The 23,280-nt window shown below is 36.8% G+C and overlaps 1 protein-coding gene across 2 annotated transcripts in view; it reads right to left on the bottom strand.

Annotated features, from left to right (window-relative positions):
* Positions 1 to 442: 442 nt before the first annotated feature.
* The window catches only part of YIPF6 (Yip1 domain family member 6), an 82,229-nt gene continuing 59,391 nt past the window's right edge, over positions 443 to 23,280 (bottom strand). Inside the window, exons 7-8 of one of the 2 annotated variants that reach the window (XM_027093633.1) lie at positions 2,988 to 3,032; positions 443 to 489 (exon numbers count right to left, since the gene is read on the bottom strand). In XM_027093633.1, coding sequence (XP_026949434.1) covers positions 467 to 489; positions 2,988 to 3,032 — 68 coding nt within the window. In that variant the 3' untranslated portion in view covers positions 443 to 466. Of the gene's footprint in view, positions 490 to 2,480; positions 3,033 to 21,680; positions 21,803 to 23,280 lie in introns of those variants that run through there. The other variant, XM_027093631.1, reaches the window with a different exon arrangement.

Raw genomic sequence — 23,280 nt, 5'->3', positions numbered from 1 at the left:
GTTACTGTGTTTGGGGTCTCCTTTTTGTAGGCTTCAGGTTCGTAGTTTCCATTGTTTTTGGTGTCTGTCCCCAGTGGCTAAGGTTATTTCAGTGGGTCGTGTAGGCTTCCTGGTGGAGGGGACTAGGGCCTGTATTCTGGTGGATGAGGCCGTATCTTGTCTTTCTGGTGGGCAGTTCCATGTCTGGTGGTGTGTTTTGAGGTGTCTGTGGCCTTATTCTGATTTTAGGCAGCCTCTCTGCTAATGGATGGGGTTGTGTTCCTGTCTTGCTAGTTGTTTGGCATAGTGTTTCCTGTACTGTAGCTTGCTGGTCATCGAGTGGAGCTGGGTCTTGGCATTGAGATTGAGATCTCTGGGAGATATTCACCGTTTGATATTATGTGGAGCTGGGAGGTCTCTTGTGGACCAGTGTACTGAACTTGGTTCTCCCACCTCAGTTGCACAGCCCTGATGCCTGGCTGGAGCATCAAGAGCCTGTCCTCCACACGGCTCAGAATAAAAGGGAGAAAAGGAGGAAAGAAAGAAAGAAAGAAGAAGATAAAATAAAATAAAGTAAAATAAAATTATTAAAATAAAAAAAATTATTATTAAGAAAAAATTCTTTTAAGTAATTTTAAAAATGGACAGACAGAACCCTAGGACAAATGGTAAAAGCGAAGCTATACAGACAATGTCACACACAGATGTATACACATACACACTCACAAAAAGGGAAAAAGGGAAAAAATATATATATTGTTGCTCTCAAAGTCCACCTCCTCAGTTTGGGATGATTCGTTGTCTATTCAGGTATTCTACAGATGCAGGGTACATCAAGTTGATTGTGGAGATTTAATCCGCTCCTCCTGAGGCTGCTGGGAGAAATTTCCCTTTCTCTTCTTTTATCTCACAGCTCCTGGGTTTCAGCTTTGGATTTGGACCCGCCTCTGCCTGTAGGTCGCCTGAGAGCATCTGTTCTTCGCTCAGACAGGACGGGGTTAAAGGAGCAGCTGCTTCGTGGGCTCTGGCTCACTCAGCCCTGGGGGAGGGAGGGGTATGGTTGCGGGGTGAGCCTGCGGTGGCAGGGGCTTACATGACGTTGCACCATTCTGAGGTGCACCGTGCATTCTCCCAGGGAAGTTGTTCCTGGATCACGGGACACTGGTAGTGGCGGGCTGCACAGGCTCCTGGGAGGGGTGGTGTGGATAGTGACCTGTGCTTGCACACAGGCTTCTTGGTGGCTGCAGCAGCAGCCTTAGCATCTCATGCTCATTTCTGGTGTCCGCACTGATAGCCATGGCTCACGCCCCTCTCTGGAGCTCCTTTATACGGCACTCTTAATCCCTCTCCTCATGCACCAGGAAACAAAGAGGCAAGAAAAATTCTCTTGTCTCTTCGGCACCTCCAGACTTTTTCCCAGACTCCCTCCCGGCCAGCTGCAGTGCAGTAGCCCCCTTCAGGCTGTGTTGACGCAGCCAACAACAGTCCTCTCCCTGGGATCCGACCGAAGCCAGAGCCTCAGCTCCCAGCCCCCGCCCATCCCTGCGGGTGAGCAGAGAAGCCTCTCAGGCTGGTGAGTGCTGGTTGGCACTGATCCTCTGTGCAAGAATCCCTCTGCTTTTCCCTCCACACCCCTGTTGCTGTGCTCTCCTCTGTGGCTCCGAATCTCCCCACCCCTATGCCACCAGCAGTCTCCGCCTGCGAAGGGGTTTCTAGTGTGTGGAAACCTTTCCTCCTTCACAGCTCCCTCCCACTGGTTCAGGTCCCGTCCCTATTCTTTGTCTCTGTTTCTTCTCTTTTCTTTTACCCTACCCAGGTATGTGGGGAGTTTCTTGCCTTTTGGGAGGACTGAGGTCTTCTGCCAGCATTCAGTAGGTGTTCTGTAGGGGTTGTTCCACATGTAGATGTATTTCTGATGTTTTTGTGGGGAGGAAGGTGATCTCCGCATCTTACTCTTCTGCCATCTTGAAGCTCCCCTCTGTCGCATTATTTTTTTCCTTTTTTTTTTGCGGTATGCGGGCCTCTCACTGTTGTGGCCTCTCCCGTTGCGGAGCACAGGCTCTGGACGCGCAGGCTCAGCGGCCATGGCTCATGGGCCTAGCTGCTCCATGGCATGTGAGATCTTCCTGGACCAGGGCACGAACCCGTGTCCCCTGCATCGGCAGGCGGACTCGCAACCACTTTGCCACCAGGGAAGCTCCCCGTCTGTCACATTTTAACTTGCCCTATTGCCATACCCACTTCCTAGTTCCACAGTAGCGTGAAAACCAACAGCCTATTATCACAGTGAAACCAGAAGCCTGGCAGCCAATGGAAGGGGCAGAACAGAGTTGGAGCTCTAGTCTCTACAGGAGTAACATTTTTGTATACTATTAAAGTTAAGTAGATATTAACCTGTAATACATTGTTTTAAGGTAAGATGGAACTATAATCCCCAGGGGAAAAAAGTAAGAAAATAGCCCAAAACTATAGTAAAAGTGATTACAAAGGAATTAAAATAGTACACTGAAATATATATATTTAATATAAAAGAAGACAGTAATGGAAGACTAGATCCACAAAAACACACACAAGACACATAAGAAAAAAATTGCAAAATGACAGATGTAAATCCTACCTTATCCATACTTACATTGAATGCAAATGATTAAAACACTTCAATCAAAGGCAGAGATTACAGAATGGATAAAGAGAAAAATAATGCAACTATGTGCTGTTTATAAGAGATATATTCTTTGTCCAAAAACACAAATAAGTTGAGAGTAAAGTGATGAAAAAGATACACCATACAAAGAGCAAGCAAAAGAGAGCTGGAGTGGCTATGTTAATATCAAACAAACTAGAGGAGAGAAAAATTGTTACTAAAGACAAATATTTTATAATGATAAAAAAAGTTAATCTATCAAGAAGATATAATTATTATAAACATATATGCACTAAAAATGATGTCCCAAAAATACATGAAGCAAAAACTGATAGAATTGAAGAAATAGACATTTCAACAATACCTGTTGGAGATTTCAATGATCCACTTGCAATTCCATATAGAACAACTAGAAAGAAGAGCAACAAGACCGTAGAAGACTTGAATAATACTATATGCCAGCTATACATCTTACAGAACACTCCATAGAGCAACAGAAGAATACAGGTTTATCTCAAGTGCACATGGAACATTCACCAGGATAGATCATAATGTTATGGTATAAAAAGTCTCAATAAATTTAAAAGTATAGAAATCATACATAGCATATTCTATAACCACAATAGAATGAAATTTACAGAAAGAACTTTGGGAAACACATAAATATGTGCAAATTAAGTAACATGGTTCCAAATAACCAATGTACCAAAGAATAAATCATAAGAGAAATGAGAAAAAATCTTTGAGATGCATGAAAAAAAAAGGACAAAACCTATAAGATATCCTCTCTGGGGTTTCTTTTACAAGGACACTAATAGCATTATTGAGGGCTCCACCCTCATGATCTAATCACCTCCCAAAGGTCCCACATGCTAAATACCATCACACTGACAGTTAGGATTTCAACATATACATTTTGAGAGGACAGAAATATTCAGTCTATAGCACAAAATGAAGCTAAAGCAGTGCTTAGAGGGAAATTTTTAGCTATACAAATCTATATTAAAAAAAATAAAGAACGCAAATCAATAAACTAAATTTCCACCTTAGGAAACTGGAGAAAGAAGAGCAAACTAATCCCTGCCCAACAGAGGAAGAAAATAATAAAGATTAGATAGGAAATAAATGTTATAGAGAATAGAAAAACAATAGAAAAATATCAGTAAATCCTAAAGTTGGTCCTTTACAAACACCAAAAGTATTGACAGACATTTTACTAGACAGACGAGAGAGAGAGAGAGAGAGAGAGAGAGAAACTAAAATTATTCAAATCCGACATGAAAGAGGGGACGTTACTACCAGTGTTACACAAATAAAAAGGATTATAAGGGAATACTATGAACAACTGTATGCCCAAAAAATACATAACTTAGATGAAATAGACAAATTCCTACAAAGACACAAACTACCAAAAACAACTGAAGAATAAATAGAAAATCTGAACAGAACTATAAGAAAGTGAGTTAGTAATGAAAAAAAAAACCTGGCTATGGATGGAATTTTGTCTTCTCAAAATTCATATGTTGAAGCCCTAACCTCCAGTGTAACTATATTTGGAGATAGGCTTCTTAGGAGGTAATTAAGTTCAAATGAGGTCATAAGAGAAGGGTCATAATCTGATGGGTTTGGTAGCTTTATAAGAAGAGAAAGAGAGAGTGAGAACTCTCTCTCTCTCTCTCTCTCTCTCTCTCTCTCTCTCTCTCTCTCTATTTCTCATATTCCCCATAAACACACACACACACACACACACACACACACACACACACACACACTGAGGAAAGGCCATTTGAGCACTTAGCAAGAAGGTGGCCATCTATATGCCAGGAAGAGAACTCTCACCAGAACCTCACCATGTTGGCACCCTGACCTCAGACTTCCAATTTCCAGAAGCATAAGAAAATTAATTTCTGTTGCTTAAACCAGTCTACAGTATTTTGTCATAGCAGCCCAAGCAGATTAAGACATGAAGACACATCATAGTTAAACTTCTGAAAATTAAAGACAAAGAAAAATCTTGGTAGCAGGGGGAGAGAAATGACACCTTACCTGTAAAAGGAAAATGATTGGAATGGCAACAGATTTCTCATTAGAAATCTTGGAAACCAGAATTAAGTGGGGTAACATTTTTCAAGTGTTGAAGGAAAAGTACTGGCAAACATAAATTCTATCTGCAGCAAAACTATCCTTCAGGAATGAAGGGGAAATTAAGATAGTCTCAGATTATGGAAAACTAAGAGAATATTCACCAGGAAACTTACCCTTAAAGAATTGCTAGAGACAGTTTTCTAAACAAAAAGGATATGATAAATGAAGAAATCTTGGAATATCAGGAAGGAAGATAGAAGAAATGGGAAAGTGAAAATATGGATATATATGATAGAATTTTCTTTTCCTCTTGTGTTTTCTAATGTGTGATTGATGGTTGAATTGTGTTTAATGACTGAATGTTTCATGATTTAATGATTTGGTGAGGTTCTCAATATATGTAAGGAAATATTTAAGACAAGTATAATATAAATGAGGGAGGGTAAAGAGATTTAAAGGGACTTCATTATAATTGGTATAATGTCAACACCAAAAGCCTGTGCTAACTTAAATATATACAGTGTAATATACAGAGCCAGCACTAAAAATGTCTATACAAAAGTATACATTCAAAAACACTAAAGATAAATGGAATTCTAGAAAATATTACTTAATGATTAAGAAGCCAAGAAAAATAAAACACTATAATAAAAAACAGGGGAAGCAAACAAAATAAAAAATAAAATAAAATAGTAAAATTTAAAAAATAGTACTGAGAGACCTTCAATATGGTGGAGGAGTAAGACGTGGAGATTGCCTTTCTCCCCACAAATACATCAAAAATACATCTACACGTGGAACAACCCCTACAAAACACCTACTGAATTCTGTCAGAAGACCTCAGAAACTCTCAAGACTTCCCAGAGTCTGAGCTGGCCCCACAGAGCCAACAGCAGGTCCAGAGACCTACCTAGAAGTATCGGAGGACTTCCTGGGTAGGCAAGGATTGGCTGTGGCTCACTGTGGGGGCAAGGACACTGACAGCAGAGGTAACAGGAAAATATTATTATTATTACTACTTTTTAAAAATTTTGTTCTGTTCTTTTTTTATTATGCTTTTAATTTTTTATTTACTTTTTCTTTTCTTTTTTATGCTTTTATGTTTAATATATTTTTATTTTATTTTCTTCTTATTTCTACTGGACTTTTTTGTTATATTGTTTTTTCCTTGTTTTTGTTTTTTTCTTTGTTTTGCTTTGCTTTTATCTTATTTTTAACTATATTCTATATTTTTTCTATTTTTACTTTTGTCATTTTGTATTTTTTCTTTTGTTTTCATCTTTCTTTTGTCTTTACATGTTTTTGTTGATCATTTTTGTGTGTTTGTTTTATGCTTTCTGTTTGCCTTTTTTCTAGTTTGCTTCTGCATTTGATTTGGTTTTGGTTTTATGTTTTTGTTAGTGTAGTTTTTAGTGTTAGTTTTATTTTGGGGGGTTGTTTATTGGTTTTGTTGCCCTCCTCTTTTTTGTTTTCTCTTCTTTTTTCTTTCTGTGAGTGTGTGTGTTTCTCTGTGTGATTTGTCTGTTTAGTTTTGCTTTTACCATTCGTCTTGGGGATGTGTCTGTTCGTTTTTCTTGTTGTTTCTCTTTTTTTCTTCCTTTTCTTCCATGCTGGGAGGCTTGCAGGGTCTTGGTTCTCCAGCTGGGGGTCAGCCCTGAGTCTCCAAGGTGGGAGAACTGAGTCCAGAACATTGGACCACCAGAAAACTCCCAGCCCCACAGAATATTAATTGGCAAGAGCTCTGCCAGAGGTCCCCGTCTCAACACTAAGACCCTCCTCCACCCAATGACCAACAAGTTCTAGTTCTGACACCTCACACCAAACAACTAGCAAGACAGGAAAACAACCCCACCCATTAGCAAACAGGCTGCCTAAAGCCATACTAAGCTCACAGACACCCCAAGACACACCACCGAACACAGCCCTGCCCATCAAAGGGACAAGATCCAGCTCCACCCACCAGAACACAGGAACAAGTCCCCCCCCATGAGGAAGCCTACACAAGCCATTGGACCAACCTCACCCACTGGGGGCAGACACCAGAAGTAAGAGGAACTATGACTCTGACTCAAAGGAAACCCCAAACACACTAAGTTAAACAAAATGAGAAGACAGAGAAATATGCAGCAGATGAAGGAGCAGGGTAAAAACCCTCCAGACCAAACAAAGGAAGAGGAAATATGCAGTCTACCTGAAAAAGAATTCAGAGTAATGTTAGTAAAGATTGTCCAAAAATCTCAGAAACAGAAGGGAGAAAATACAAGAAACATTTAACAAGAACCTAGAAGAACTAAAGAGCAAACAAACAGTGATGAACAACATAATAAATGAAATTTTAAAATACTCTAGAAGGAATCAATAGCAGAATAACTGAGGCAGAAGAACGGATAAGTGATCTGGAAGATAAATAGCGAAAATAACTTAACTTCCAAGGAGCAGAATAGGAAAAAAGAATGAAAAGAATTGAGGACAGTCTCAGAGACTCTGGGACAACATTAAACACACCAACATTCGAATTATAGGAGTCCCAGAAGAAGAGAAAAAGAAAGGGTCAGAGAAAATATTTGAAGAGATTATAGTCGAAAACTTCCTTAACATGGGAAAGGATATAGTCACTCAAGTCCAGGAAGTGCAGAGAGTCCCATACAGGATAAACCCAAGGAGAAGCACGCCAAGACACATATTAATCAAACTATCAAAAATTAAATACAGGGGATGGAGTCAAGATGGCAGACTGGAAGGATGCAGAGTTCTCATCTCCACACAACTAGGACACCTACCAGGCACTGGTGGGGGACCACAGACATCTAAGGGAACGGGAGGAACACCAGCAACTGGTTGTTTCAATTATATTTTTATTTTTCATAATATGTGTTTTATCATTCTAATTTTATTTTTTTTTTTATTCTTAGTTATTGTATACCTCCTTTTTATTCTTTTCTTTTGCTGTGCCGCATGGCTTATGGGATCTTGGTTCCCAGGCCAGGTTTTGGGACTGAGTTCCTGTGGTGGGAGAGCTGAGTCCAAAGCACTGAAGTAACAAACAACCTCAGACCCCAGGGAATATTAATTGGAGTGAGGCCTCCCAGAGGTACTCATCACGGCACCAAGACCCGGCTCTACAAAACTGCCTGCAAACTCCAGAGCTGGACGCCTCAGGCCAAACAACCAGTATGACAGGAATACACCTCCACCCATAAAAAACAATGAGACGACAAAAATATATGTTACAGGGCTTCCCTGGTGGTGCAGTGGCTGAGAGTCTGCCTGCTGATGCAGGGGACACGGGTTTGTGCACTGATCCAGGAAGATTCCACATGCCATGGAGCGGCTAAGCCCGTGAGCCGTGCCCGATGAGCCTGCATGTCCAGAGCCTGTGTTCCTCAATGGGAGAGGCCACAACAGTGAGAGGCCCGCATACAAAAGAAAAGAAGCATATATATATATATGCTTATATATATATGTTATGTTATATATATATGTTATATGTTATATATATATATATGTTACATACAAAGGAGTGGGGTAAAATCCTAAAAAGCAAAATAAATGAAATTTAAAAAAAAATTTTAAAAAAAAGCAAAATAAATGAAGAGAAAATAGGCAGTCTACCTGAAGAGGAATTCAGAGTAAAGATAGTAAAGATGATCCAAAATCTTGGAAACAGAATGGAGAAAATACAAGAAATGTTTAACAAGGACCTAGAAGAACTAAAGAGCAAACAGTGAAGAACAACATAATAACTGAAATTAAAAATACTCTAGAAGGAATCAATAGCAGAATAACTGAGGCAGAAAAATGAATAAGTGAGCTGGAAGAGAGAATGGTGGAAATAACTGCCACAGAGCAGAATGAAGAAAAAAGAATAAAAAGAATTGAGGACAGTCTCAGAGACATCTGTAACATTAAACGTATGAAAATTCAAATTATAGATGTCCCAGAAGAAGAATAAAAAGAGAAAGTGTCTGAGAAAATATTTGAAGAGGTTATAGTCAAAAATTTCCCTAACCTGGGAAAGAAGATAGCCACCCAAGTCCAGGAAGTGCAGAGAGTCCCATACAGCATAAACCTTAGGAGAAACACACAAAGACACACATTAATCAGACTAACAAAAATTAAAATCAATGGAAAAATATTAAAAGCAGCAAGGGAAAAGCAACAAATAACATACAAGGGAATCCCCATAAGGTCATCAGCTGATTTCTCAGCAGAATTCTGCAGGCCAGAAGGCAGTGGCAGGATATATTTAACGTGATGAAAGGGAAAAACCTACAACGAAAATCAGTATACCCAGCAAGGATCTCAATCAGATTCGACTGAGAAATCAAAAGCTCTACAGAAAAGCAAAAGCTAAGACAATTCAGCACCAACAAACCACCTTGAATGTAAATGAGTTAAGTGCTCCAAGCAAAAGACGCAGACTGGCTGAATGGATACAAAAACAAGACCCATATATACGTTGTGTGCAAGAAACCCACTTCAAACCTAGGGACCCATAGAGACTGAAAATGAGGGGATGGAAATAGATATTTCATGCAAATGGAAATCACAAGAAAGCTGGAGTAGCAATACTCATATTGCAGAAAATAGACTTTAAAATAAAGACGGTTACAAGAGACAAGGAAGGACACTACATAATGATCAAGGCATCAATCCAAAAAGAAAACATAACAATGATAAATATTTATGTACCCAACATAGGAGCACCTCAATACATAAGGCAAATGCTAACGACAATAAAAGGGGAAATTGACAGTAACACAATAGTAAAGGGGGATTTTAACACCCCACTTACACAAATGGACAGATCATTCAGACAGAAAATAAATAAACCCAAGCTTTAAATGACACAATAGACAAGACAGACTTAACTGACATTTATAGGACATTCCATCCAAAAACATCAGACTATATTTTCTTCTCAAGTGCACATGGAGCATTCTCCAGGACAGATCACAGCTTTGGTCACATATCAAGTCTTGGTAAATTTAAGAAAATTGAAATCATATCAAGCATCTTTTCTGACCACAATGCTATGAGACTAGATATCAATTACAGGAAAAAAAACTACAAACACATGGAGGCTAAATGATATGCTACTAAATAACCAAGAGATCACTGAAGAAATCAAAGAGGAAATCAAAAAATACCTAGAGAAAAATACCAATGAAAACACGACGAGCCAAAACCTATGGGGTGCAGCAAAAGCAGTTCTATAAGGTATGTTAATAGCAATACAATCCTACTGAAAGAAACAAGAAAAATCTAAAATAAACAATCTAAACTTCTTTCCCTAGGAACTAGAGAAAGAAGAAAAAACTCAAATTTAGTACAAGGAAAGAAATCATAAAGATCAGAGAAGAAATAAATGAAATAGAAACAAAGAAAACAATAGAAGGATCAATAAAACTAAAACTGGTTCTTTGAGAAGATGAAGAAAATTGATAAACCTTTAGCCAGACTCATCAAGAAAAAGGGGGGGGGACTCAAATCAATAAAATTACAAATGAAAAAGGAGAAATTAAAACTGACACTGCAGAAATACAAAACATCATAAGACACTACTACAATCAACTATATGCCAATAAAATGGACAACATGGAAGAAATGGGTAAATTCTTAGAAATGTATGACCTTCCAAGACTGAACCAGGAAGAAATAGAAAATACAAACAGATGAATCATAGGTAATGAAATTGGAAGTGTGATTTAAAATCTTCCAAAAAACAAAAGTGCAGGACCAGATGACTTCACAGGTGAATTCTAGCAAACATTTAGAGAAGAGCTAACACCCATCCTTCTCAAACTGTTCCAAAAAATTGCAAAGGAAGGACACTTCCAAACTCTTTCTCTGAGGCCACCATCACGCAGATACCAAAATCAGACAAAGGTATTACAAAAAAAAAGAAAAAAAACAGACCAATATCACTGATGAATATAGATGCAAAAATCTTCAACAAAATACTAGCAAACAGAACCCAACAACACATTAAAAGGATCATACACAATAATCAAATGGGATTTATCCCAGGGATGCAAGGATTCTTCAATATACACTAATCAATCAATGTGATACACTATATTAAAAAATTGAAGAATAAAATCCATATGATCATCTCAATAGTTGCATAAAAACTTTTGACAAAATTAAACACCCATTTATGATAAAAAGTCTCCAGAATGTGGGCATAGAGGGAATCAACCTCAACATAATAAAGGCCATGTATGACATACCCACAGCAAACATCATTCTCAATGTTGAAAAACTGAAAGCATTTCCTCTAAGATCAGGAACAGGACAAGGATGTCCACTCTCACCACTACTATTCAACATAGTTTTGGAAGTCCTAGCCATGCAGTCAGAGCAAAAAAAGAAATAAAAGGAACATAAATTGGAAAAGAAGAAGTAAAACTGTCACTGTTTGCAGACGACATGATATTACACATAGAAAATCCTTAAGATGTCACCAGAAAAGTATTAGCGCTAATCAATGAATTTGGTGACGTTGCAGGATACAAAATTAATGCACAGAAATCTCTTGCATGCCTATACACTAACAACAGAAGATCAGAAAGAGAAATTAAGGAAACAATCCCATTCACCATTGCAACAAAGAGAATAAAAATCCAAGGAATAAACCTACCTAAGGAGGTAAAATAGCTGTACTCAGAAAACTATAAGATACTGATGAAAGAAATCAAAGATGACACAAACAGATGGAGAGATATACTATGTTCTTGGATTGGAAGAATAAATATGTGAAAATAACTCTACTACCCAAAGCAATCTACAGATTCAATGCAATCTGTATCAAATTACCAATAGCATTTTTCACAGAACTAGAACCAAAAAATCTTAAAATTTGTATGGAGACATAAAAGACCCCAAATAGCCAAAGCAATCTTGAGGGGAAATAAATGGAGTTGGATGAATCAGATTACCTGACTTCAGACTATACTACAAAGCTACAGTAATCAAGACAGTATGGTACTAGCACAAGAACAGAAATATAGATCTATGGAATAGGATAGAAAGCCCAGACATAAACCCACACACCTATGGTCAACTAATCTATGACAAAGGAGGCAAGGATATACAATGGAGAAAAGACACTCTCTTCAATAAGTGGTGCCAGGAAAACTGGACAGCTACATGGAAAAGAATGAAATTAGAACACTCCCTAACACCATACACAAAAATAAACTCAAAATGGATTAAACACCTAAATGTAAGACCAAATACTATAAAACTCTTTGAGGGAAACACAGGAAGAACACTCTTTCATGTAAATCACAGCAAGATCTTTTTTGACCCACCTCCTAGAGTAATGGAAATAAAAACAAAAATAAACAAATGGGACCTAATGAAACTTTTACACAGCAAAGGAAACTATAAACAAAATGAAAAGACAACCCTCAGAATGGGAGAAAATATTTGCAAATTAATCAATGGACAAAGAATTAATCTGCAAAATATATAAACAGCTCATGCAGCTGAATATTAAAAAGAGAAACAACAGAATCAAAAAATGGGCAAAAGACCTAAATAGACATTTCTCCAAAGAAGACATACAGTTGGCCAAGAGGAACATGAAAATCTACTCAACATCACTAATTATTAGAGGAATGCAAGTCAAAACTACAATGAGGTATCACCCCACATTGGTTAGAATGGGCATCATCAGAAAATCTACGAACAGCAAATGCTGGAGAGGGCGTGGAGAAAAGGGAACCCTCTTGCACTGTTGGTGGGAATATAAATTGATACAGCCACTATGGAGAACAGTATGGAGGTTCCTTAAAAAACTACAAATAGAACTACCATAGGACCCAGCAATCCCACTACTGGGCATATACCCTTAGAAAACCATAATTCAACAAGAGTCATGTACCAATATGTTCATTGCAGCTGTATTTACAATAATCAGGACGTGGAAGCAACCTAAGTGTCCATCAACAGATGAATGGATAAAGAAGATGTGGCACATATATACAATGGAATATTACTCAGCCATAAAAAGAAAGGAAATTGAGTTATTTGTAGTGAGGTGGATGGACCTAGAGTCTGTCATACAGAGTGAAGTAAGTCAGAAAGAGAAAAACAAATACCGTATGCTAACACATATATATGGAATCTAAGGGGAAAAAAAACCGGTAATGAAGAACTTAGGGGTAAACAGGAATAATGACCCATACCTACTAGAGAATGGACTTGAGGATATGGAGAGGGGGAAGTGTAAGCTGTGACAAAGTGAGAGAGTGGCATGGACATATATACACTACCAAATGTAAAATAGATAGCTAGTGGGAAGTAGCTGCATAGCACAGGGAGATCAGCTCGGTGGTTTGTGGCCACCTAGAGGGGTAGGATAGGGAGGGTGGGAGGGAGGGAGATGCAAGAGGGAAGAGATATGGGAACATATGTATATGTATAACTGATTCACTTTGTTATAAAGTAGAAACTAACACACCATTGTAAAGCAATTATACTCCAATAAAGACGTTAAAAAAAACTTTAATCTTTGAAAAGAAAAAAAAAAGATGTGGTCCATATATACAATGGAATATTACTCAGCCATAAAAAGGAACGAAATTGGGTCATTTGTAGAGGCTTGGGTGGACCTAGAGAGTGTCATACAGAGTGAAGTAAGTCAAAAGGGAAAAACAAATATCGTATATTAATGCATACATGTGGAATCTAGAAAAACGGTACAGATGAACCAGTTTGCTAGGCAACAATAGAGACATAGATGTAGAGAACAAACGTATGGACACTGAGGGGGGAAAGGGGGAGAGGGATGAATTGGGAGATTGGGATTGACATATATACACTAATGTGTATGAAATAAATAACTAATGAGGTCCTGCTATATAGCACACAGGGAACTCAACTTCACTGTACAGTAGAAACTAAAACAACATTGTAAAACAACTATACCCCAATTTAAAAATAAAAAAATAAATGAATAATATAAAAAATAATACTAAGCCCTAACATATCACTAATTGCATTGAATGTAACTGTTGTAAATACCCCAACTAAAAGACAGAGATTGGCAGAGTGAATTATATATGATTCAACATTATGGTGCCTACAGGAAACTCACTTCAGGTACAATCCATAGGTATGTTGAATGTGAATTGATGGGAAAAGATATACTATGGAAACAACTGAAAGGAAGCAGGAGTGACTATATTAATTAAAGATAAATTAAGGACCTACTATATAGCACAAGGAGCTATACTCAATATTTTATAATAACCGGTAAGGGAAAAGAATTTGTAAAAGAATATGTATATGTATAACTGAATCACTGTTCTGTACACCTGAAATGAATACAGCATTGTAAATCAACTCTACTTCAATAAAAAAAGATAAAGTAGACTTGAGCACAATAAAATTACTAGAGATAGAGAGCAACATTACATATGATGAAAGGGTTGATTCACTAAGAAGATATAACAATCCTAAATGTGTATGCACCAAACAACAGAGCTGAAAAACATTTAAAACATTCAAAGTAAAAAAGTCATTAACAGACTGATGACAGGAAAATCTCCACTCACTTAGAAACTGAAAAACACCCTTCTAAATAGTCAATAGGTCAAAGAGTATGTCTCAAAGGAAATAAATATATTTTGAACCGAATAAAAATGAAAATACAGCACTAAAGTTTGTGGGACCCAACTAAGTCAGTCTTGGAAAATTCATAACACTTAATGTTTATATTAGAAAAGAGGAAAAGTCTCACATAAATCTACACTAATCTACACTATTCCTTCAAGAAATTAGAAGTGAAAAATAATTCCAAAGCAGAGCAAAGTAAGGAAATAATAAAGAGTATAAATCAATGAAAGTGAAAACAGAAAAACAATAGGGAAAATTAATAAAACCAAGAGCTGATTTTTTAAAATGTCCAATAAAATTACCAATCCTTTGGCAAGACTGACAAAGAAAAAAGAAAGAGAAAACAAATTACCAGTATCAGGAATGAAACAGAGGGTATTACTACAAACCCTGTGGGCATCAAAAGGATTATAAAAGAATACTACAAACAACTCTACACACATCAATTTGACAACTTAGGTGAAATTGACCACGTTCTTGGAAAAGAAATTACTCCAACTCACCTAATATGAAACAGATAATTTGAATCACTCTATAACTATTAAAGTAACTGAATTCATAATTTTAAAATTCCCCAAAATAAAATATTCAAGCCTAGATTAACTTGAGAATTATACCAAGCATTTAAAGAATTAACAATTCTACAGAACATCTTCCAGTAAATAGAAAACACTTCTTAACTCATTTTATGAGGGCAGTATTACCCTGAATACAAAACCAGACAAAGTACAAAAAAAGAAAACTATCGACCAATATTTCTCATAAATACAGACACAAAAATCCTTAATAACATATTAGCAAATAGAATTCAGCAATATATAAAAGAGATTATGCACAATGACTATGTGAGGTTTAATTAAGGACCACAGGGATACAAGACTGGTTCAATATTTGAAAATCAAATAATTTAATTCACCTTTTAACAGGCTAAAAAAGAAAAATCACAGGATCACAACAGTTGATGCATAAAAATCATTTAACAAAATTCAACATCTATTCATGATTTTTTTTAAAAAAGCTCTCAGAAAAATAGGAATAGAGGGCAACTTCCTCAATTTGATACAGATCATCTACAAAAAACCTATAGCTAACATTATACTTAATGATGAGAGCTTAAATGTTATCCTTCTAAGACCAGGGAAACTCTTACCACTTATTCAACATAGTTCTAGAAGTCCTAGCATTAAGGCAAGAAAGAAATAAAAGGCATATGGATTACAAAGGAGAAATTAAACTGCCTCTATTTTCAGATGGCATGATTGTCTACACAGAAAATCTCAAGGTATCTAAAAAATAATCCTAGAACTAATGAGTGAGTTCAGCATGGTCATAGGACATAAGATAAACATAAAAATCAGTTATGCATCTATATACTAGCAATGAACATGTGGAATCCAAAACCAAAAAATACAATACCATTTACAATTACTCAAATATGAAATACATAAGTGTAAATCCAACAATGCGTGCCTTTTGTATAAGGCTTTTTTTCCCCCATTCATCGTATTTTACAGATTTATCCATGTTACATGCATAATTTTATTCCATTTTGTTGCTGAATAGTGTGTTATTGTATATCACAGTTTGTTTATCAGTTCTCATGTTACAGACATCCGGATTATTTCCAGATTGGAGCTATATGAATAAAGCCGATGTGAGTATTCATGTTCATGTCATTGTGTGGATATATATTTAAATTCTTCTTGAGTATATACTTAGACGTGGAATTGCTGTGTCATAGGGAATGCATATGTTTAACTCTAAAAGAACTGCCAAACTGTGTTTAAAGTGGTTGTATCATTTTCACTACCTGTTTATAAGATTTACAGTTGCTCTGCATCTTTCAAAAGATTTGGTATTGCAGTGTTTTTAATATTAACTATTCTGGATGGTATGTAAAAGTATCTCATTGGATTTTTTCTAACTGAGATATAATTGACATAATATAAAATACACAATTTTAAAGTTTGTACTTCAGTGATTTTTAGTATATTCATTATGTGCAACTACCATCACCACCATATATACACAGAACATTTCTTTTACCCCATACGTATTAGCAACTAGTCCCAATTACCCCTCCCTACATCCCTTGGAAACCGTTAACCTATGCTCTGTCTCTATGGATTTGCCTATTCTGAACACTTCATATGAATGGATCACATAATATGTGGCCTTTTTATCTGGCTTCATTTACTTGGCATAATGTTTTCAAGGTTCATCCGTGTTGTAGCATGTAACAATACTTCATTTCTTTTTACGGATGAATAACATTCCATTATATGGATTTACCACATTTTGTTTATTCATTCATCGGTTCATGGACTTTTCAATTGTTTCCACTTTTTGGCAGTTATTAATATTGCTGTTATGAACATTTGAGTAAGTTTTTTGTTTGAACATATGTTTTAAATTCTCTTCATATATATCTAGGCATGGAATTGTTGGGTCATGATGTAATTCTGTGTTTAATTTTGAGGAATTGTCAAACTGTTTTACACAGTGACTACACTATTTTACATTCTTTCCAGCAATGTATGAGGGCTCCAATTTCTCAGCATCTTTTCCAACGCTTGTTATTGTCTTTATTTTTGATAATAGCTATCCTAATAGATGTGAAGTGGTATCACATTGTGGTTTTTATTTGCATTTCCCTAATGGCTAATGATGTCAAGCATTTTTTAAATGTGCTTACTGGTCACTTACATATCTTCTTTGGAGAAATATCTATTCAAATCCTTTACTCATTTTTATATTGGGTTATTTGTCTTCTTGTTTATTGTTGAGTTGTAAGTTTTCTTTATATATTTTGGTCACTTGATACTGATATATAATTTGCAAGTATTTCCTCCCATTCTGTGGGTTGTCTTTTCACTTCCTTGATAGTTTGCTTTGGCACACAAGTTTTTAATATTGATGAAGTCTAATTTATCTATTTTTTCTTTGATTACTTTTACTTTGGGAGGCATATCTAAGAAAGAGTTGCCTAACTCAAATTGACTCAGATTTGTACCTATGTTTTTTTTCTAAGAGTTTTATAAGCTTTAAATATTACATTTAGGTCTTTGATACATCATAGGTTAAATTTTGTATAGGGCATGAAGTAGGGATCCAAATTCATTCTTTTAAATCTGGATATCCATTTGTGTCAGCATCATTTGTTGAAAATACTATTCTTTCCCACTGATTGATCTTGGCACTCATAAAAAATCAAAATTTATATATTAAAGTCCTAAGCCCCAGTACCTCAGAATGTGACTACATTTGGGTTTTTAAAGAAGTAATTATGTTAAAATGAGGTCTTAGTGTGGGCCTTAAGCCAATATGACTGGTGTCCTTATAAGAAGAGATTTGGATACGGACATACAGAGAGAGAAGACCATGTGATGACATAAGTTGGAGGTGGCCATCTACAAGCCAAGGAGAGCAGCCTCAGAAGAAGTCAATCCTGACAACACCTTTATTTCAGACTCCAAGCATCCAGAATCATGAGAAAATAAACTTTGGTTGTTCAATCCATGCTTTCTCTGATACTTTATTATGGCAAACTAATACAAGTATAAATATATAGATTTATTTATGGACTTTCAACTCTATTCTATCAGTCTATATATCTTTCCTTATTCCCGTACCACACTGTCTTGCTTACTACAACTGTGTAGTAAGTTTTGAAACTGGCAAGTCAGAGTCCCCCAACTTTGTCCTTCGTTTTCAAGATTGTTTGTCTATTTGGAATCCTTTGCTATTCCATAAAAATTTTAGTTTTTACAATATTCTATTATATGTATATACAACATTTTCTCTATCTATTCATTTGTCAATGGAGACTCAGGTTGTTTCCACTCTTTAGCTATTGTGAATAATGCTTCAATGAACATGGAAGAACAAATATATCTACAAGATCTTGTTTTCATGTCTTTTGGACAAATACCCAGAAGTAGGATTGCTGGATCATCTGCTAGTTCTATTTTTATTTTCTTGAGAAACCTCCAGACTGTTTTTCATAGCAGCTGCACCATTCTACATCCTCACCAATCAATTTCTCCATGTCCTCACCAACACTCATTGTTTTCTGTTTCTGTTTCTTTTTTAATATAATGGTCATCCTAACAAGTGTGAGGTGATATCTTGTGGTTTTAATTTGCATTTCCCTGAGGATTATTGATATTGAATATTTTTTCATATAACTGTTGTCCATTTGTATATTTTCTTTGGATAAATGTCTATTTAAGACCTTTGGCCACTTTTCAATTGGGTTATTTGTTTCTCTACTATTGAGTTGTAGGAGTTCTTTATGTATTTCAGATACTAACCTCCCGTCAGATATATAATTTGCAAATATTTTTTCTCATTTCATGGATTGCCACTCTGTTAATTATTTTCTTTGCTGTGCAGAAGCTTTTTAGTTTCATGCACTCCACCTGTCTTATTTTTGCTTTTGTTGCCTGTGCTTTTGATGCCATATCCAAAAAATAATTGCTAAGACCAATGCTACAGAGCTTTTCCCCTTTGTTTCAGAATTTTACAGTTTCAGGACTTATGTTTAAGTCTTTAACCCATTTTGAGATGTGTCTTAGTGCATTTGGGCTGCTATACCAAAATACTACAGGCTGGGTGGCTTATAAGAAACAGAAATTTATTTCTCACAGTTTTAGAGGCTAGAAGTCCAAGATCATGGTGCCAGCATGGTGGGATGAGGGCCTCTTCTGGGTTTCAGACTTCTTGTTGTATCCTTACATGGTGGAAGAGGGCAAGGGAGCCCTCTCAGGCCTCCTTTGTAAGGACATTAATCCTATTCCTGAGGATTCCACACTCACGACCTGAGCACTTCCCAAGGTCCAGCTTCCTAATACCATCACACTGGCTATTAGAATTTCAACATATGAATTTTGAGGGGAAACATTCAGTCCATAACATTCTGTCCCTGTTCCCCATCCCCAAAATTCATGTCCTTATCACATGCCATCAATTCAAAAATCTAAATCCAAAGTCTCATCTAAAGCATCTAAATGAGATATGGGTGAGATTCAAGGTAAAATTCATTCTGGGGGAAATTCCTATTCAGCTGTGAACCTATGAAATCAAACAAGTTATGTGCTTCCAAAATACAATGATGAGACAGGCATATGATAGACATTTCCATTCTAAAAGGGAGACATAGGAAAGAAGAAAAGAGAAACAGGTTCAAAGCAAGTCCAAAACTGTAAGGACCACTCAGGCAAACGTACCTTCTGGACACACTTGAGCAGTGGTCCACCACAGTTTTTAGCAGCCCTTCGCCTACAGCTTTGCTGGGCACAGTTCACTCTGCAGCTCTAATGTGTTGGAGTCACATGCCTGCCACTCTCCCATGCTAGAATCACACACACACACAGGTCACCTACCAGTCTGCAGTTGTAGGTATAGCCTAGCCCTAGAGTTCCATTAGGAATTGCCTTAGCAGAGTATGTTTGCAGTAGCCCTCTGACTGGGTCATGCACCTGTGGCTCCAGATGGCTCCATCCTTCAAAATCTAGGTGGAGGTAACCATGATCCAATAGTTTATGCACTCTGTGCACTGGCAGAGATAACACCTCACTTATGAAGCCAAGTTATACCATCTACCTCCAAATGGGTAGATAATTTTAGGACAGGAATGGGAGGAGCAGAGTCGTGAAATCATTCTGCCCGCAGGCCCTTTCACTATGGGCCTATGATGGGAGAGGCAGCACCAGTGGCCTCTGAAATGCCTTTGGGGTTATTTTTCTACTGTCTTAGACAACAGTAGATCCTAATTTCTGTTTAGATGTCTGACTAATCTCCCCATTTTCTTGATGAATAGCACCTGGCTTGCATTGATATGCTGATGCGTACTAATCTTATCAAATTTGGCCACAACCTTTGTGCTCTCTCTTGACAAGCTTTCTAATTCCTTTCAACATGAATAGGGAGATCAGTCTGGGAAGAACCAGCATCTTAATAATATTGAGTCTTCCAATCCGTAAATGTGGTATATATCTCCATTTATTCAGGTCTTCTTTAAGTTTTCTTAGCCGTGCCTTGTAGTTTTCAGCGTAGAGATCTTGTATGTCTCTTGTTAAATTTATTCCTAAGGATTTTATGTTTTTGATACTATTGTATACAAAATGGTTTTGTATTTAATTTTCAAATTTTATACAAGTAGTATATAAAAACACATTTGATGTTCTTACATTAATCTTGTATCCTCCAAACTTGCTAAATTTGCTTAATAAGTCTAGTAGTTCTTCTGTAGATTCCTTAGGATTTTCCATGGAAACAATTATGTAATCTGCAGATTAAAACAGCTTAATTTCTTTCTTTATAATATTTGTTCCCTTTATTTTTCCTGCACTATTGCACTATCTAGGATCTCTAGTGAAATTTTTAAAGGTAGTGGTAGAGTGGCATTGTTGCTTTGTTCCCAGTACTAGAGGGAAGCATTGACTAGTTTTGTTTTCCCTATTAAGTTTTTGTTTTCACTACTATCATGTTCATTGTAGATTTTTCATAAATGCCCTTTACCAGCTTGAGGAAGTTCCTTCTATTGGTAATTTGCAAGAGATTTTTTATCACTGGTGGATAGTGAATTTTGTAAAACATTTTATCTACATTTATTGAAATGCTTATGTGCTTTTTCTCCTTTATTCTGTTAATATGGTGAACAAGATTGGTTGATTTTCTAATGTTCAGCCAATGTTGTATTCCTGTGATAAACTCTACTTTGTCACAATGCAAATCCTTCTAATATATTGCTGAATTTGATTTGCTAGTACCGTTTTTTTACAAATGACCAAAACTTTTATGTTAACAGTACACTGAAAAGTTTATATTTACTTCCATATGTTTTGTGAGGAAAATCTCTACTTCTATTTCTATATAGGTGCTCCAAAGAAAACTTACAATTTTGTTAGGTAAAGATGTTTCTAACTTCAAGCTGTATAACGGTTCTAGGTATTTAGACAGAAAAAGAAATTTAAGTAACCTGAGAAACGACCTTTGTGAAAGTCCTGGATCCATTACTTCAACTTTAAACCATCTTTCACCATTATTCACACACTGCCTATGAAGATGAGTCAAATCTCAAACGACCTAATTCCTCCCCCCACTACTCACCAGTCACAACTTTAGAAATCACTGTGGAAATTTAATCTTTAAAATGTAATAAATGAACCTCAACAGTGTTTTTCCTTCTCCTCTTCCCTTTGAAAGCATCGAGAAACCTCATGTTATTATAGACCAAACTCTACTGCCAGCAGTGGATGCCAAGGGGTCACAGAAGCAATGCAGAGGTTTAAGATGTTCTTGGACAAAGTAGTTACTTCTTTCCTTTCAGTTCATCTTTTACCTTCCATAGGACCAGTTCCATGCAGGCAGTTGCATTTTCACTTGAATTGTGACCATCATCCTGAATGATTCTCCGCAGGTAGTCAGCCACTAGACTCTTAAGGGATCTTTTGTGACGTAAACCTAGCCAATGAGAAAACATAACTGTCATGTCCACAACTGAAGTATGAATTAACTTAAGTGCATAGAGACTATGTTCAAAACTATGTCCAATTAGTACAGTGTCAGCACTGAACAGGTTCAACAAGATGGCTTGTACATCATGGATTGAGGTTTTTGTGTTCTTCAAGTCATCTTCAACCACACCAGAGAACCTAGTGTTATAGTCAATGACTTCATCTGGTTTCACAAATGTATCATAGACCACCTGGAGGATCAACCACTGTCACTCGAGTAAGTTCCAAACCTTTGACTGTATAGCACATCTCATAATTCACAGCAAATACACTGTGATACCTGTCGGGGTGTGGGAACTTAACAAAAGTCTTCACAAAGTCCTCTAGGTTTTCTTTTTGATCATGAACATGAAACTTGGCAACCTGGCACATGGGGGATCCAAGGACACCTTCAAAACAGCTGTACTGCCTTTCTAAGCCACCAAGAACTTTATGACTCAACACTTGGCCAAAGTGATAATGACATTTTTCTACCCTGCTGTGTTTGCCTGTGGAAGTCACGCCATAGATCTTCCCACATCGACAGCACATTCATACTAATATTCTTAGAAGGATCATTTACAAGAATTTTTTGTCATGCCTGAGTTTAAAAGAACACTTCCTGGCTTGTCAGGGTTGGGTTGGGGGTAGTTATTTCCATGTAACTGTTCTTCAGTTAGAAGGTAGTCTTTAAGATGTCTGTAGAGAATAATTCCTGTGAGCACATTTTTCTTTTCATTCTTTTTCAATCCAGTTGTCTTTTTGTCGTTACTGCTTCCAGACACATCTTGGCCTCTCAGCTTCTTAAGAATATTTATTGCTATGTTCACATATATATTTTGACTGCCACAGTGTTTGTAAGTGGCCTTTTCTCCTATTTTAGCCTTGTTAAAAGCCTCATCCTCCGTTTTATAAAATCTCAAATACTTCTCAAAAAGGGAGGTAGACAGAGCATTATCTTACTTCATCAGGTACTTTGGACAAGGATTCTGATGTTCCTAAAGCCTGCTTTGGATGAGCCAAGTTATATTTCAACATCTTTACAGGAAAAGAAGCAATACTTTTCACAGGAAAGTGTGATCTATTTGGCCTTGCAGTTGGATTTTCCTTTGAAGAACTATATCCACATGAAGGCTGTTTGATGTACATGAATTTTCTCCTGAGGCTTTCCTTTGGATCTGTGAGGCTGGACATGCAAATGTACTTTTCTTCTGTCCTGAAGTGGCAGCAACAAAAGCCTGATCACCTTTAATGGCAGCCATTATCTGCACTGACTGTTGCTGGGCTTGAAGGATTCCAGTGTGACTAATTAGTGGTGGGACTGGTCCCCTGAATGGGCCAGTGATATCTCTACTGATTGGAACATCAAACTTGGCAGTGTGTGCCATTCCTCTTTTTCGTCCAGAAATTTTCTGGTAATACAGCATATCTAATTCTATTTCATTT

The sequence above is a fragment of the Aethalodelphis obliquidens genome, unplaced genomic scaffold (genome assembly GCF_003676395.1).
Source record: "Aethalodelphis obliquidens isolate GAN/ISIS:26980383/991018 unplaced genomic scaffold, ASM367639v1 scaffold85, whole genome shotgun sequence".
NCBI lineage: Eukaryota > Metazoa > Chordata > Mammalia > Artiodactyla > Delphinidae > Aethalodelphis > Aethalodelphis obliquidens.
The sequence above is the reverse complement of the archived record's forward strand: the minus strand, read 5'-3'. Positions and strand labels throughout refer to the sequence as shown.